Source organism: Meriones unguiculatus, chromosome 11 (assembly GCF_030254825.1).
Source record: "Meriones unguiculatus strain TT.TT164.6M chromosome 11, Bangor_MerUng_6.1, whole genome shotgun sequence".
NCBI classification, from domain to species: domain Eukaryota; kingdom Metazoa; phylum Chordata; class Mammalia; order Rodentia; family Muridae; genus Meriones; species Meriones unguiculatus.
The window spans coordinates 19,603,213-19,618,315 of NC_083359.1; the positions used below are offsets into that span (position 1 = coordinate 19,603,213).

The 15,103-nt window shown below is 43.5% G+C and overlaps 1 protein-coding gene across 2 annotated transcripts; it reads left to right on the forward strand.

The window, feature by feature from the left end:
- The first annotated feature begins 440 nt into the window (after positions 1–440).
- Znf354b (zinc finger protein 354B) lies at positions 441–11,481 on the forward strand. Of its 2 annotated transcripts, none has more exons than XM_021654353.2 (5): positions 441–665; positions 1,125–1,209; positions 3,015–3,141; positions 3,851–3,943; positions 9,401–11,481. In XM_021654353.2, exons 2-5 carry the CDS (start codon positions 1,177–1,179, stop codon positions 10,915–10,917), a joined length of 1,770 nt encoding a protein of 589 aa, XP_021510028.2. In that variant the 5' UTR covers positions 441–665; positions 1,125–1,176; the 3' UTR covers positions 10,918–11,481. The 2 variants fall into 2 exon arrangements, with proteins under 2 accessions (XP_021510028.2, XP_021510021.2); XM_021654346.2 differs by having other exon boundaries at positions 441–594.
- The last annotated feature ends 3,622 nt before the right edge of the window (positions 11,482–15,103 follow it).

Below are 15,103 nucleotides of genomic sequence, written 5' to 3' on the forward strand. Positions count from 1 at the left end.
CTGTAACTCTGTGTCTAAATCAATATATAATTATTTTCACAGCTCACTGTCAACTCTTTATCCCACTAAAAAGCACTACATTCGAAGTGATGTTCCCTTTTGTTCTGTGATTTATTTCAAAAGCCTTACAACGAAATACCATTTGTTCAAGGAGTTAACTGCAGGAGAAATGGGTCTGTTTCCGGTAGCTGTCGGCTGGCCTCACCCCATTCACACAAATGCAATTACAATGCACTCCACATCTGAGACTCCACGGAGCTGTTGAACCCGGAGCCTTTTGCGGGTATTGCGGGGAAGTGGAGAGGAGAATCTCCACTGCAGTTGCGCGCCAAAGGGGCAAATCCGGTCAACTTCAAATCCCAGAATCCCTGGGTCCCGGAGTGAACTACATCTCCCATAGCCCTCTGCGTCAGCCGTCCTAAGGCAAACCCCAGCCCTCCCAACCCCGCCCCCTTACCCCGCGGCCCCCTTGAGCTTACAGCGGGCCGCGGGGCGTCTGTGGCCGGTTTCGCTACTCCGGGTTAGCTGCCCGGGCTGAATCTCCACGCAAGGTTGCTCTGAGCCTTCATGAGGCGTGTCTGGAGCTGGGGGGAGGTGAGCGGCCCGGCCAGGCTGGAGGACGCGGAGGCCTGTGGCGATCCCAGCGTGGGCCGCCTGAGCCACTGGTTCGTCCTTTTGGAGTCTTCTCTGGGGATCTGGAAATTGACCCCTTGACAGCAGCAGAAATTCGGGTGGGCGGCACGAGGAGTGGAGTAACAGCGTCCTGGGCCCGTTGTCAGATCCGAGCGGTTGGAAACGCGCGTGTCCCCGCTGTGGCCGCACTCCAGCCTCAGTTTCCTGATCTGAAGCTGGCAGTGCCAGCTGAGCTATAGTGAACAGCATAGGGTGATGCCTGGAACACGGGGGCTCCGTGAGTCCCCTCTGTGAGGGAGTCTAGTGTTGCCTGAGTCTTGTTTCTGGAAAACTAGAGACAAGAGGAATGGTGACTTGTCGATTCTCAGATGCCTGTGCCCAGCTCCCGCTTACCCCTCTGGAGGCAGAAGAGCGGGCTCAGCTGACGGGCCGCTTTCAGAGACAGGGCTTCTGAGGGGTGCAAAGCAATCCTGCTTTTTTTCTTCTCTCAGATCACATTTTTGGAGACTGTACCCATCCTTGAGAAAAGCCCAGAAAAAGAACATGGCTCCAGAGCAAAGGGAAGGGGAGTCTCAGGTGAGCGCTTTGCCCTCTCAGTTCTTAGTAGAAAGTGGGTTTTGCTTGGTTTTGTTTTTCCTTCCTGACCGAAGTTCTCCTTCACCAGGATTTGGTGCCCACAGGAGGTGGTCCTTCCTCCTGAGCCGTTGTGTAGGAAGGACAGGCCATTCTCCCAGTGCCTAGCGTTGCTGTTTGCTGCCCCCAGGCCATTGTGCTTACTAAATTGATAGTGCCAAGCAGGTGCCCTTTTATCACATAGGGACGCACCTGGAAAAAGTCCTTTCTGGCCTGCTTCCTTCCTTCATGTATGCTTCTCTCACTCCTCACCAAGATTTCTCATCTCTTTCTTTTTGCCCTGATAATGCTTGTGATGCAGTGCCCCCTCCCCTTCAGTTTTTCTTCCTTTACTCTGTGGATCCTGGGTTTTGATTGTACCATCCTTGTGAAAAGCTAATCTCGACCTGCCATTTCAAGGTGCAGGAATATAGAGATGCCCCCATCTAGGTGGGATGCCACATGGACAAAGAAAAGCCACACCGAAGGGGACATAGTTCACTCTGAAAACACAGAGACAACCTTTTCAGAAGCCAGGAGGACGGTTTCATGGGATCTTTGGCAGAAAATCAGTAGGCACGGTGGCCAGGAAATGGGATAATCAAGACAGCCGAATTCTAACCCATCCCCTGTGTTACCATTCATGGGCCCTGTACAAATCTAACTTTCTGTGGCTTTGTTTCCTCAGCAGTAAAATAAAAATCACAACCCTGTCCCCTTGTAAGATAGATCAGAGGAGGACATGGTTCGTGAAAGTGTTTAGAGCTGACCAGGCACATAGTGATGGCTCAGCCTGTGGTTACCATGGCCCAGATAACACTATATTAAGGATACAGGTTGTCTTTGGACCCATAAGGGGCTGGGGCTTGGGCAGCTCCATTTCCTTAGACCTTTACATTCCATCCAAAAGAGTCAAGTTGTATTCATGCCCTGAACCTTCAACCTTTGTGTGTGTGTGTGTGTGTGTGTGAACCCTCTCCTTCATCTCCCTTATCTATTCTCCAAGTGTCAATACCACAGTTTAAAAAAAAAAAAAGCCTCAGTGTCCAGGAGTTTAAGACTAAGGAAAGAACCCAGGAGGTTCGGGGCTCACAGTGGAAATCTTCAGTTTCGGTGCTTCTGTTAGTGGTAAAGCTTGTGACACTAGGTGTTCATAAGCTCCTGACCTCACATTCTAGCCTACCAGTCTAGCTACACAGCTTTTTTTTTTTTTTTGCATTGTTGAAATGATTTTATGCATGTTCCTGTGTACCAAACAGATCAGAAATTCTTTAAAAGCAAGATTATCTTTTGTATTCCCTCCATAGTAAATCATTTTTCCTGTATAGGCATTGCATACATGTGAAAATTAAGACTAAAGAACCTTGCTGGGCATGGTGGTGCACGTATTTAATTCCAATACCAGGGAGGCAGAGGCAGGCAGAGATCTCTTTGAGCTTGGGGCTAGCCTCGTCCACCATATCAAGTTCCAGGCCATGTAGAGCTACATAGACTATCTCAAAAACAAAGAACTCAGAAGAACCTTTACCAGAAAGACTTCCAATTACCAAGATGTGCATCATTGGCCGTAATCCCTGTACACAAAGCCAGGCCCTACCCACTGCTGCTCTTTGTGTATCTGTCAAGGGTTGGTCATTAAATGGACAGCCTAGCCTCTTTAGAACCTACAGTAACATCATTTGTGATTCCCTGTCCACCTTCCACACTATCACCTCCCTCATGCCATATGATGCTGGTCTTGGGTGAGATGAAATGGGTTTTCCTCGCAGGTGTCAGTGACATTTGAAGACGTGGCTGTGCTCTTTACTCGGGATGAGTGGAAGAAGCTGGATCCCTCTCAGAGGAGCCTGTACCGAGAGGTGATGCTGGAGAACTACAACAACCTGGCCTCGCTGGGTGAGGAGACGCCCCGTGGGCAGATTCAGAAACAAGACCTCAGCACCTCCTTCCCTGAAGGGAGGCTGTGGTCACCCAAAAAGCCTAGCTGGGTTTTGCTGTAGGACTGTACAGATCAGATCTCTATAAATATTGAAACCGTTTTCCACTTCCGGGTGTTTAAGTCCCCCAAACAGAAGAACAGAGGGTCTTTTGATAGACAGAAGACAGATGCTCCATCTGTAACTTGGCAGTAAAAATGCCTTCAGCGTTGAAGCTGCATTTTCATGTTACATTTGTCTGTGTTGCCTGTGACAAAGACCTCCCTCAACCCTCCTATCCATTTCTTGCCTTTGCCACTTCTCTTTTGCACTCAGGTAAATGCTGTATACTGTTTCCTCTAAAATAAATATGTTCCCACTTTAAACAGGTTGCTTGACACCTAATCTTTTTCACAAATACCTGCTTGTAAGTTTTTATTCTGTCACTCAACAGTCCTTTTCTACGATGCTAAGGCTGCCTGTTTATCCTATTTCCATAATGTACAATCAGTTCGACCAGTCATGTCCTGTGAGCCACTGAGCCTCTGCTTAACACGTCCTGTCACATGACAGGGAACAGTTCAAGTATCCAGTAGAAGTGTTCCGGCCCCTCCTCTGAGTTAACAAAACTAAGTCTTTTTTTTTTTTTTTTTTTTTTACTGCTTTTTGTTAATTTTGTTTGTGATCAGGATTTCCATTTGCCAAACCAAAGATGATCTCGGTGTTGCAGCAAGGAGAAGAACCCTGGAAAGTAGAGAGAAGTCATGGATGCTCCTCCCTTGGTGAGTGTGTGGATCTGAGACACCCCGGACACCTCTGCAAAATAAGAACGAGGGTAGTCTCAGTGACTAGGAACTGACCTGGACCAACAGGCCGTTCTTCAGTGACGGGGGTCCTAAGTGGGGGCCAGGGAATGAGAGGATAAGGAAGCTAGGAAAGCTGGGCTCAGGAAATAGCTTATACCAAGCAAGTTTGTTAAGAAGTACAGCGTCTTCTATACTCTTTGCGGGAGGGGGGAGGGGGCAGAGCCAGTGGAAAGCACGGTGCCAGCAGGGAGATAATCAAGCAGTGCTGCACAGGGGGAACACAGGACACATCAAGAGTGTCACAGCTGGAGTGCAGAGCAACCTTGGGACTGATAACCAGAGCCCCGTGGGGTCAGAAGACTTGGGTTCTCAGGATCTGAAGACTAAGCTCTGCCAAAGCCCTAGCCTATAACAGGACTTTCTTTAGAATGCCAGCTCCCAGGTAATGACATGGAGGCTTTTTAATTATGAAAGCTTGGCCTTAGCGTAGGCTTATTCCCAGCCAGCTCTTATAACCTAAATTGACCTCTTTTTAATAATCTAGGATCCACCACATGGCTCTTTACCTGTCTCAGTCCTGGCACTGTTTCTTCTTTCGCATCTGTTGGGAGAAATACAATAATTCTGTGGACACTACCAAGGCAATTTACAGAGGAAATAGTTTATTTGGGGCTTACAGTTTCAGAGGGTTAGGGTAGGTCCTTGATGGTAAACAGAAGGCAGGCACCTGGAGCAACAGCCGAGAGCTCTGACCTGTTTAAGGAGAGCACTGGGAGTAGAAGGCGGCTTCCGAAGCCTCACAGCCAGCCGGTGACACTCCTCAAATGCACACCTCCTAATCCTCCTGTCAGGGTCCAGATACACTGAAAGAACGATCCCAGACTTAAGTAGTATGCAAGCAACAGAGGGCGTTTATTCCTGCAGAAGTCCAGCATGCTGGGCTCACCACATGGCAGCAGCCCCAAGGGGAGCTCAAAAGTCCCTTTTAAAGCCAGAAGGGGAATTCCTACTATGGCTGCATAATCTAAATTGGGATTGACTGGTGCCCATGGAGTCTACGTGACTGGTCAGACCTTAGGGGCTTCTCAAATTGGTAGTAAAGCAACCCTATCTTCTCCAGGCCAGATGTCTTAGCTCTTTCTGATTGGTTGCCCTTTTTCTGTGGTTTTTTTCCTTTAACTCTTAGGCCTGTTCTGTCTAGAAAGAAAATGAAGGCCATCATGGAGTTGGCCAGGCTCTCTCACTCCCCCAGTAGCCACCAGCTTCCTGTTCACCTCCTGTTTTTCACTTTAAAAGTCCTAGTCAGGTTTTCTCCACTTGCTTCTTCCTTCTTCAGATGGTCATGTACCTGCATGGCTTGCACGCCTATGTTGGATAAGCTTCTTCATTAAGTAGCCTCAGCCAATCTTATCCGCCTGCTAGACTTTCTTCTTTTTTTTTGAGGGGGGCCATCAGTGGTGGTGGTAGTTGTTTGTTTTGAGTTAGAGTCTCATGTAGCCTGGCTGGCTTTGAACTCCTTTGCCTCCTGCCACTACTTCCCAAGAGCTGGGGTTACAGGTCTGTGTCACTATGCCTGGGAACATCCTCCTGTTGGTCTATTATCACTGCATGACGGTGGGTTTTTATTTAAAATCTACCTCTTCCTCTGTGTTGCAAGCTCCCTGTGTGGCAGTCGATTGTAAGTCATAACTGTTTTCCTAAGGCCTGAAACTAGATGGCTGAGGTAGGCTCCCTGTAGTTACATAGATGCAGGAGGGATTTATCCCAGAGCTTTGTGGGAGATTTGAAGAGCATCAGGTCACGGAAGATGAAGGCAGTGGGGTTGAAGGGCTATGTAGGTGGTGCTGGCTCTGGGAGGCTGTACAATTTCCATTGCTATGATATGCTCATCATTGTCATGTCATTGTCCATAGTTTCCTTTAGCTCTTTGAACTTGTTTGTTTGTTTGTTTGAGACAGGGTTTCTCTGTGTAGCCTTGGCTGTCCTAGACTCACTTTGTAGACAGGGCTGGCTTTGAACTCACACAGTTCGCCTGCCTCTGCTTACCTGAGTGCTGTGATAACAGGCATGCACCACTGTACCCAGATGCTCTTTGAATTTTTTATAACAGTTCTTTTAAAGTCATTGTTTGCCATGCCACTGGTCTTAGAGGAAAGATGTTTAACTTATCTTGTTCTTTTGATATCATGTTTTGCTTAGCTTTTTGTAGTGCTGGAGAGTCAGGCCTTGCACTTGCTACGCAGGTGCTCTAGCGCTGAGCTGCCCTTCCAGCCACAGCCCTTCCTATTTTCCTGTTGTCTTCTGCGTTTTGATGTTTTTTAATTATTTTCATTCTTACGTGTGTGGAAGTTCTGCCTGCAAAGATGTCTGTGTGGCACATGGGTGCAGTGCTCACAAAGGCCAGAGTGGAATGTTAGATCCCCAGGATTGGGGTTACAGTTGCTGTAAGCCCTCTGTGTGGGTATTGAATCCAGAACCTCTGGAAGAGAAGCCAGTGCTCCTAACCCCTGAGTCATCTCTCCAGACCCCTGACTTGTCACTTTTTTTTTTTTTATTAAAATGTAAGCATCTGAATCTTCCTCTTCCCAGAGTCTGTTGGGGTTACGGGTTATTCCATGCCAGTAATCCAACTGAGGCATAAGCTGAAGACCGCCTCATCTCTTTTCTCAGCTAAAGAAGTATCTCTCCTTTAGCACACGTGGTGACATTCTAAATCTCCCTCGACTCCCATGCTAGGGAGGCTGTTTTTTGAGTGTTTTGATCCTTAAGTGTCTGGCTCTGAGAAATGGGGAAGGAGCAAGTAACGGGTGGAAGAACACTGTCCTTAAATCGTTGGGTATCCACCTCAGCCAGTGGGGTCCCGCCTTTGTAGCTGGTCCTTCTTGCCCCGTGGTTCTTAGGGCTGCTGCAGGAATGCTAGGAGGTTGCTCCTTGGAGCTGGCTGCTGAACAATGACTAGCTGCTGCCGAATGAAATGTTCTTCAGCTCCTGTGGAAGCTGCCTAGACTCCAGTTTCAGAATACTTCTAATGGACAGATTTTGCAGGCCTATTAGTTGTCTAGGTAGGGAAACAGAATCCTGGCACTTCACACCATTACTTGTGCCATATTCATGACATCCACATTTTCTCTTCCACCTCACATTTGTTTTACAGTTTGGCATTCTCTGCCTTCACATGTCGAGGATGAGGTCTCACATGAAGTGATTCCTCTGTTTGGGGAAGAAATTGTAAGATATGGTGATACTCACTCTGCATTGCATTCTCTACCCACACACCAGTCACTGGCTCATAAACTTCTTTATTAACCTATCAGAGATAATTAGGGAGCAATGTTTATGCAACATTGATACCAGGAGATTCTTCAGTGATCACGACAATGCCCATGTTTGGACTGTAACCAGATCTTGGGGCACAGAAATCGGCATCTGAATATACAATACAAAAATCCTCCAACCATCACCTGCTACTAAGAATTCTGAAAGTATCCTGACTTTATTAACTGACATTTTCACAACATTGGTTTGTTATATCCAAGAGTGCCGGAGATTTTCTTGTATAGGTTTTTCAGAATACATCTGTGTGTCAGTTCTATGTATGCTTCTTCACTGAATGGGTTTTAATACAGGCAGTTTTTTTTAACTTCTAATTTATTTATCTGATTACAATAATTAATATCTCCTTAAAGATGAATAGTAGGGAAAATGGATACTTATCTCATTCTTTTTTTGTCTTTTTTTTTTTTTCTTGCTTGTTTTTCAAGACAGGGTTTCTCTGTGTAGCCTTGGCTGTCTAAGACTCACTTTGTAGACTAGGCTGGCCTTGAACTCAGAGATCCACCTGCCTCTGCCTCCCTGAGTGCTGGGATTACGGGCATGCACCACCACAACGAGTGGCTCATTCTTGATTGTAGTGGAAATATACATCTCTTCATTAAATAAAATATTGCTAAAATATTTGAATGTTATCATGTTGTAGAGGTATTCCTCAGGTCCTGTTTGTGCTTATTATCTGTGTGACACAGATTTTTATTGAACGTTTTCTTGGCATCTCTAGATACATATTTTCCTATTAAATACATCTATTATACTTGTGTACCATATAGTAATATTTTAGTAAATTATGAGCCACATATACAATGGTGGCATCCTAAGTATAGTGAAAATGAAAATTGCTACCTTGTGACATTATAGCTATTAGAAGTCACTAGAGGGGCCTGGAGCAGGTAAGAGTACTTGTTGCACTTGCAGAGAACATGGCTGTGTTTCCTAGCATGCCCATGTGGTTCACGGTCATCCCTAACTCTAGTTCCAGAGGTTCCGATGACCTCTTCTGACCTCTGCAGGCAATTATCATGCATTTGTTGTACATACATACATACATACAGGTAAAACATACATAAATTAAAACAAGTAAATCTAATTTTAAAATTTAAAACAGTACAATGCAAGCTAGTCAAAGTGGTGATGTACTCCTTTAACCCCAGCACTCAGGAGCAGAAGCATGTGGATCCCTGTGAGTTTAAAGGCCGGCCTGTCCTCCACACTGAGATCCGGGCCAGCCAGAGCTGTATAGTGAGAATAAATAAAACCTAACAGAATGGATTATTCATGTTTAGAGCAATGCTGATGTAAACTAACCTGTACTGCTAGAAGTATAAAAGTACAGTACTAGAATTATGTACAGAAGATAGTATTTGATAATCACAGCATTACTGCTGGCTCATGAGCACTGGGCTTTGTGTTTTGTACTTTAACACCTTGTATTAAAGTATGCCGGCACCGTTGGAAGAAGTGTTAGGGAGGCTATGTTATACCGGGTGTCTCACACATCTCAGGCTTACCATACCTTTTGATTGCATCCAGACACATAGCACAGCGAGTGGTGGGCCTACACCATCTAGGTCTGTGTTACGCACCCTCTGTGAGCTTACCTGAAGACGGCCTCACCTACCATCACGCTTCTCAGTGTACATCCCCCCGTCATTTAGTGATGCTTTATATCTTGTAATAAGTGCTGTAATGAGAGGAGGGGTGTGGACTGTTAGACGCAGTCAGGAAAAGATGCAACAGAGGAGTTACTTGCATTGTACTGGAAAGCTGCAGAGGATTCTGACACGTAGGAAAGGGGAAGTTAAGTTCAAAATGAAAAAGACTGGCTGGAGTACCGTAACGTAGGGGGCTATTTCCTCATCTCCTGATTCACACTCCTCTAACCCCTTTACTCTTAGCTCTCCCCTTACATGAGCTTACTTTATCCTTTGTTCATTCACTTGATTAGCTCTCCTCCACTGTTTTGTAGTGTTCATTTTCTGTTTTTTCCTTCTTGCTAGTGTCTTTAGGCATTCAGTATTTACTTAGATTTCACTAACATTCCTCCTATGGATTTCGTCTGAGTTAATCACACCTATCACTGGCAATTTTTTTTTCTTCCAGGATGTAAGAGCAATCTTCAAACGACAAAATCAACTCAAACTAAAGAGTCCTCATTTCAGGGACTAAAGAGGAAACAACACAAAAGGGATGAGTCCTGGGACAGTTTTAAAAAACAGTACAAGAATGAGAGCTTGCAAATAATTTCAATCACCCATACAAAAATCCTTAATGTAGATAAAAGCCATAAGAATTTTGAGTTTGGTCCAAACGTCAGCCTGAAGTCTATTGGTAAGCAAAAGATTGCTAGAGAAAAAACACAAAGAAATAGCCTCAAGGAAAATTCAGATTCACTCAATCAACCAAAAATCAAGACAGCAGAAAAACGCTATAAATGTAGCACCTGTGAAAAAGCTTTCATGCACAACTCATCCCTTCGAAAACATCTGAAAAACCATACTGGAGAGAGATTATTTCAATGTAAAGAATGTTTGAAAGCTTTCAGCCAAAGTTCTGCTCTTATTCAACATCAAAGAACTCATACTGGAGAGAAACCATACATATGTAAAGAGTGCGGGAAAGCCTTCAGCCATAGTGCATCCCTTTGTAAACACCTAAGAACTCATACTTTAGAGAAATCCTATACATGCAAAGAATGTGGAAAATCATTTAGCAGAAGGTCTGGCCTTTTCTTGCATCAAAAAATCCATGCCCGAGAAAATCCTCATAAATACAACCCAGGTAGGAAGGCATCCACGTCCCTTCCAGGATGTCAGAAAACTCATTCCAGAAAGAAGACCTACTTGTGTAATGAGTGTGGCAACACCTTTAAGTCTAGCTCATCCCTTCGTTACCATCAGAGGATCCACACAGGAGAGAAACCTTTCAAATGCAGCGAGTGTGGCAGAGCCTTCAGTCAGAGTGCCTCGCTTATTCAACATGAGAGAATTCACACTGGAGAAAAGCCCTACAGATGTAATGAATGCGGAAAAGGCTTCACTTCCATCTCAAGACTCAATAGACACCGAATAATTCATACAGGAGAAAAATTGTACAACTGTAGTGAATGTGGCAAAGCCTTAAGTTCCCATTCAACCCTTATTATTCACGAAAGAATTCACACTGGAGAGAAACCATGCAAATGTAAAGTTTGTGGGAAAGCCTTCAGACAGAGCTCAGCTCTGATCCAGCATCAGAGAATGCATACTGGAGAAAGACCCTATAAATGTAATGAGTGTGGGAAAACATTCAGATGTAACTCATCCCTAAGTAACCATCAGCGGATTCATACTGGAGAGAAACCATATCGATGTCAGGAATGTGGGATGTCATTTGGCCAAAGTGCAGCTCTTATTCAACATCAGAGGATTCACACAGGAGAGAAACCTTTTAAATGTAACACATGTGGGAAGAGCTTTAGACAAAGCTCGTCACTTATTGCACATCAGCGAATTCATACCGGGGAGAAACCCTATGAATGTAGTGCATGTGGGAAGCTCTTCAGCCAGAGGTCCTCCCTTACCAATCATTATAAAATTCATATGGAAGAGGATGCCTTGAACACAGATTTGCATCAGTAAAAGCAATTAACCAAAGTTCCTCACAGAATACATTCTTCACATTGACTTAATAAGTATGGTGAATGTGAGGAACCCTTTTAATTTAGTCCTATAAGATATTAAAATTGGAAGAAAACTTCTTGGTCATATAATAATTAACAGAAAATTTTCAAATCTATCAGTCACTTTTTAAGGTCAGCTACTACATTGTTGTAGACATCGACATTGGCCATTTGTAAAGTAAAAGGAACACTTTTCTTTTGTCCACATTATATAATATATGCAATATATAAATGCTAGAAAATTCTGAGTTCAGGAGTGCTGGGTTCAGTAGCAAAAGGAATAGCAGCTATTAGTGTATTGACTGCTGCTTATATTTTAATAGTAAATAAAATATATGCATTTTTAAAGCAGTGAACCAAACTCAAAAGACAAACTACCTCACACTGTCTTTTCCTGAGCTGTTGTCAAATTGCATGGTTTTTATTTAAAAAAAAAAAAACTGTTCTCTTAAATTTTTGTTCTTCGAATTTTCAAACTTCTCTACAAACATTTAATATACATATTCTAATTTTGTGCTGTGAATTATTTTCCTTCATTGCCTTCAATCATTAATTATGAAGCTATGTCCTGTAATGTTAAATACTTGTCTTAGTTACCTTGGAGCAAGACAGCTAGCTAAACTTGCCAAAATGAGCTGTAAGAGCAATTAAGGAACACACCTGACATCAGCTACCCCCCTTCACAACATACACATGAACCCCCAAACACGCATGCCACACAGAAATATATAGGGCAAAATTCCATTCTCCAATGCTAGTATGTGGGCATAACTGAATTTTACATATTTGCTTTATATAAATAAGCTGGTTATTTTATGTATGCATGATACATATCTGCATACGCATATGTTTCCTTTTAATAGTGTATTTGTAAATTCTTTGCATTCACAATCATGTTATCTAGAAATACCATTCTTTCTCATGTAATCTTATTTTTCTTACAGCTTTAGTTTTTCTCATCTGATCACAGTGTCTTTCATCTATTTTTCTGCATAACATGGCACCACAGAGTGAATATAAATGATAATACTTTAACATTTAACATACTAGCTTCAGTATGTGGAGGCTTGTTCTGAAACATAAAAAGGGAGCAGCATTTTGTTGTATCCACTTTCTGCTTTGACTAAAAAATAATAGTTTTCTCTCCACTGTTTTAAGAATAACATTGTTCCCTCTTCACTGTGTTAAGAGTAACACTGTTCTCATTTCCACCACCACCAGGGTCTTATTAGACCAGGTTGGCCTAGATGTCAACTATGCAGCAATCTTCCTGTCTTAGCCTCCTAAATGGTAGATTACAGGCGTGCACCATTGTACCCAGCAATTGTCCTAATTTTGATGTTGTGTGGATGAAATAAATTCTTATTCACCATGTGTATAACGTGTGTGTTTGTAAGTCAAGCTTTTTCCACAGTAACAAACCCAACTGAAGTGGCCAGGATTATTTTCTAGGAACTTAGAGCAGGAAATTACATTTATTTTGTGTTTATAAGTGTTGTGCCTGTGTGTACATATGTCCAGTGTCTGAGGAGATCAGAAGATACAGAACTGGAACAACAATTTGTGAGCGGGTGCTGGGGACCAAATCCAGGTCCTCTGCAAGAGTAGCCAGGGCTCCTCATTGCTGAACCATTTCTCTAGCCCTGAAAATATTTATCATCCTCATCTGTACAACAGCTGGAACAGTAACACCACCTGGACAGGGAGAGGAAGGCAAAGTTAAGAGACTGCCAAAGCTCACAACTGCAACTCCAGTTCCAGGGCATCAGGCCCACTTTTATAGCCTCTGCAGGCATCAGGCATGCATGGGGTAGACATAGCACACATTTAGGCAAACGCTCATACACGTAAAAGTAGAGGCCAAAAACAGGCCCAGAGGAAGTGTGGTTCTAGCACCTGGAGGAACGGTGGGAGACAGCCTTCCTTGTGAAGAGGGCGCCTGCTAAAGGAAACTCCCACTTGAAATGACAGCTGAGTGAGGCCATCAGAGATCTTGAGAAGCACCTGTAGTCTTAGGCTGTAAGAATTTGGACATGATCATGAAGACAGAATAGCTGATTTGCAAAGATGATTTATTTCTGGCTTGAGAAACTCACAGGTAGAAGTTTGGGAGTCTGACATGGGAAAAAAGGTTCTTAATGAGCATAGAAAACAGAGTTCTGTTCTTAGAGCTGGACAGTTGTCCACATGGTTGGCCAAATACTACAAATAGTACAAGTCTTACTAAAGCTAACATATTTTTCAAAGTCAAAGCTGTAGTCAGTCATTCAAAGCCTGAAGATACAACAGGATAATACATCTGTCTTTCTCAGGTTATCAAGTTATGTCAGCAGTATCTGTCATTTCCTATTTAAAAAAAAAAAAAATCTTTCTCATTTTGAAATAAAACTTCCCATGACAGTTCTGAATAAAGAATCATGAAAAATGTGTATTTCCAGCCCCCAGCCCCTCTACTGTTCTAAATTACAGTCTTTGGCTTTTTTTTTTTTTTTTTTTTTTTTTTTTTGAGAAAGGATTTCTCTGTGTAGACCTCGCTGTCCTGTCCTGAATTCACTTTGTAGACCAGGCTGGCCTCACACTCACAGAGATGCACCTGCCTCTGCATCCCCAAGTGCTGGGATTACAGGTGTGTGCCACTGTGCCCACCATCTTGTTTGACCACTGTCACTGATACCCTGCTCTTTGAGGGTTTGTTGTTGTTGTTCTCTTTTCCTCCCTCCCTCCTGTCCTGCTTTTTCCTGAGTCTGGACCTCACTGTCCACCCTAGGTCCAATGCATGATCCTCCTGCATCAGCCTCTTTTGAGTGCTGGGATCACAGACAAGGGCTAGTGCACTGAACTGTTGCTTTACTACTGTAGGGTTCTTAAAAGTATGCATCAGCTCAAAAATTTCAATGTCTATTATATGCATTTTTGTTTAGAAGCAATACGGTTGAGATAAAAACAAAAACTACAAAGACACAGTTGCCCTTTTATTGTTAGTAACAATGTTAGTATACTGTTGGGTAAAATGTTGGCTATGTTGGGGGAGGGGCAACTCAGCTGGTTGTGATGAAACAGTGTCAAAGCAAGCAGATAAAGGGGGGGGGAAGCAAATTTATAGTTTTATAAAATAATACTAAAATAGTTGTTTCTAATTAAAAAAAAAACCATAAGGACCAGGAAAATCATGATGAGGGCAATAAATAGGTATCAAATTAGTGGCCGAGATGCTAGTTCCAAATATCTCTCTAATAGTGTCTATGTGTGGGCTTGTGCACTTGTGGTGTTCATGGAGGCCAGAAGTATTGGATTGGATGCCCTAGAGACAGGAGTTACATCTGGTTAGAACTACCTGAAATAGGTGTTCAGAATAGAGCTTGGGTCCTCTGCAGCAACAGTAAATGCTCTTAACTACTGAGCCTTCTCCCAAGCCCTCAACTGTGATGCTTTCCATTATCTTTTCTTTCTAAATTGTCCAGACAACTATGAACAACACTACCCGTGAAGGGCAATAAAGAGATTTTTATTTAGTATGTTGGCAATAGGGACAGTCACTTGCATCAAACAAGAGCGTAACTCTGAAAAAAAAAAAAAAAAAAGCCAGCTAGAGATTTATAGCCAACAAGGAGAGAGCGTAGTGGACATCGAGGGGCAGTTTCCTGCTACAGGTATGTCAAAGACACAAGCCGTAAGGTGTGGGGTTAAGAGAATTTGGTCACGTTTATAGGGTGGGAGACTTTGCAGGATTTTTGAGTCTCACACAAAAAGTGGCCTCCAGATACCTCGCCAACATTTGGTTCAGGACATAGTCTTTGTCTCAGGAAACAGAAGATTTGCATCCTGAAAGGTGGGGAGTGAGGAGGAAAGAGGAGCCAAAGTGTAGGAGAGGTACTAGCTAGGAAGGAAGTCAGTAGAAGGCAGATAGACGAGGGTAGCTGGGGGTGAACGTGCGCACAGGGCACTGTATGCACGTATCAGGATGTCGGATTTTAAAGAAAAACTTAAAAAGATAAAAGCGACCGTCACTTTTTTTTTTAAGATAAGAAGCAAATATGACCGTCTATAATCTATCTTCTTATGTGAAGATATCATACGCTTATCCAAGTTCCAAAGCGGTGGATGCAGCCGAAATTACCTTAGCTTCCGCGAGATTCACCCACAGA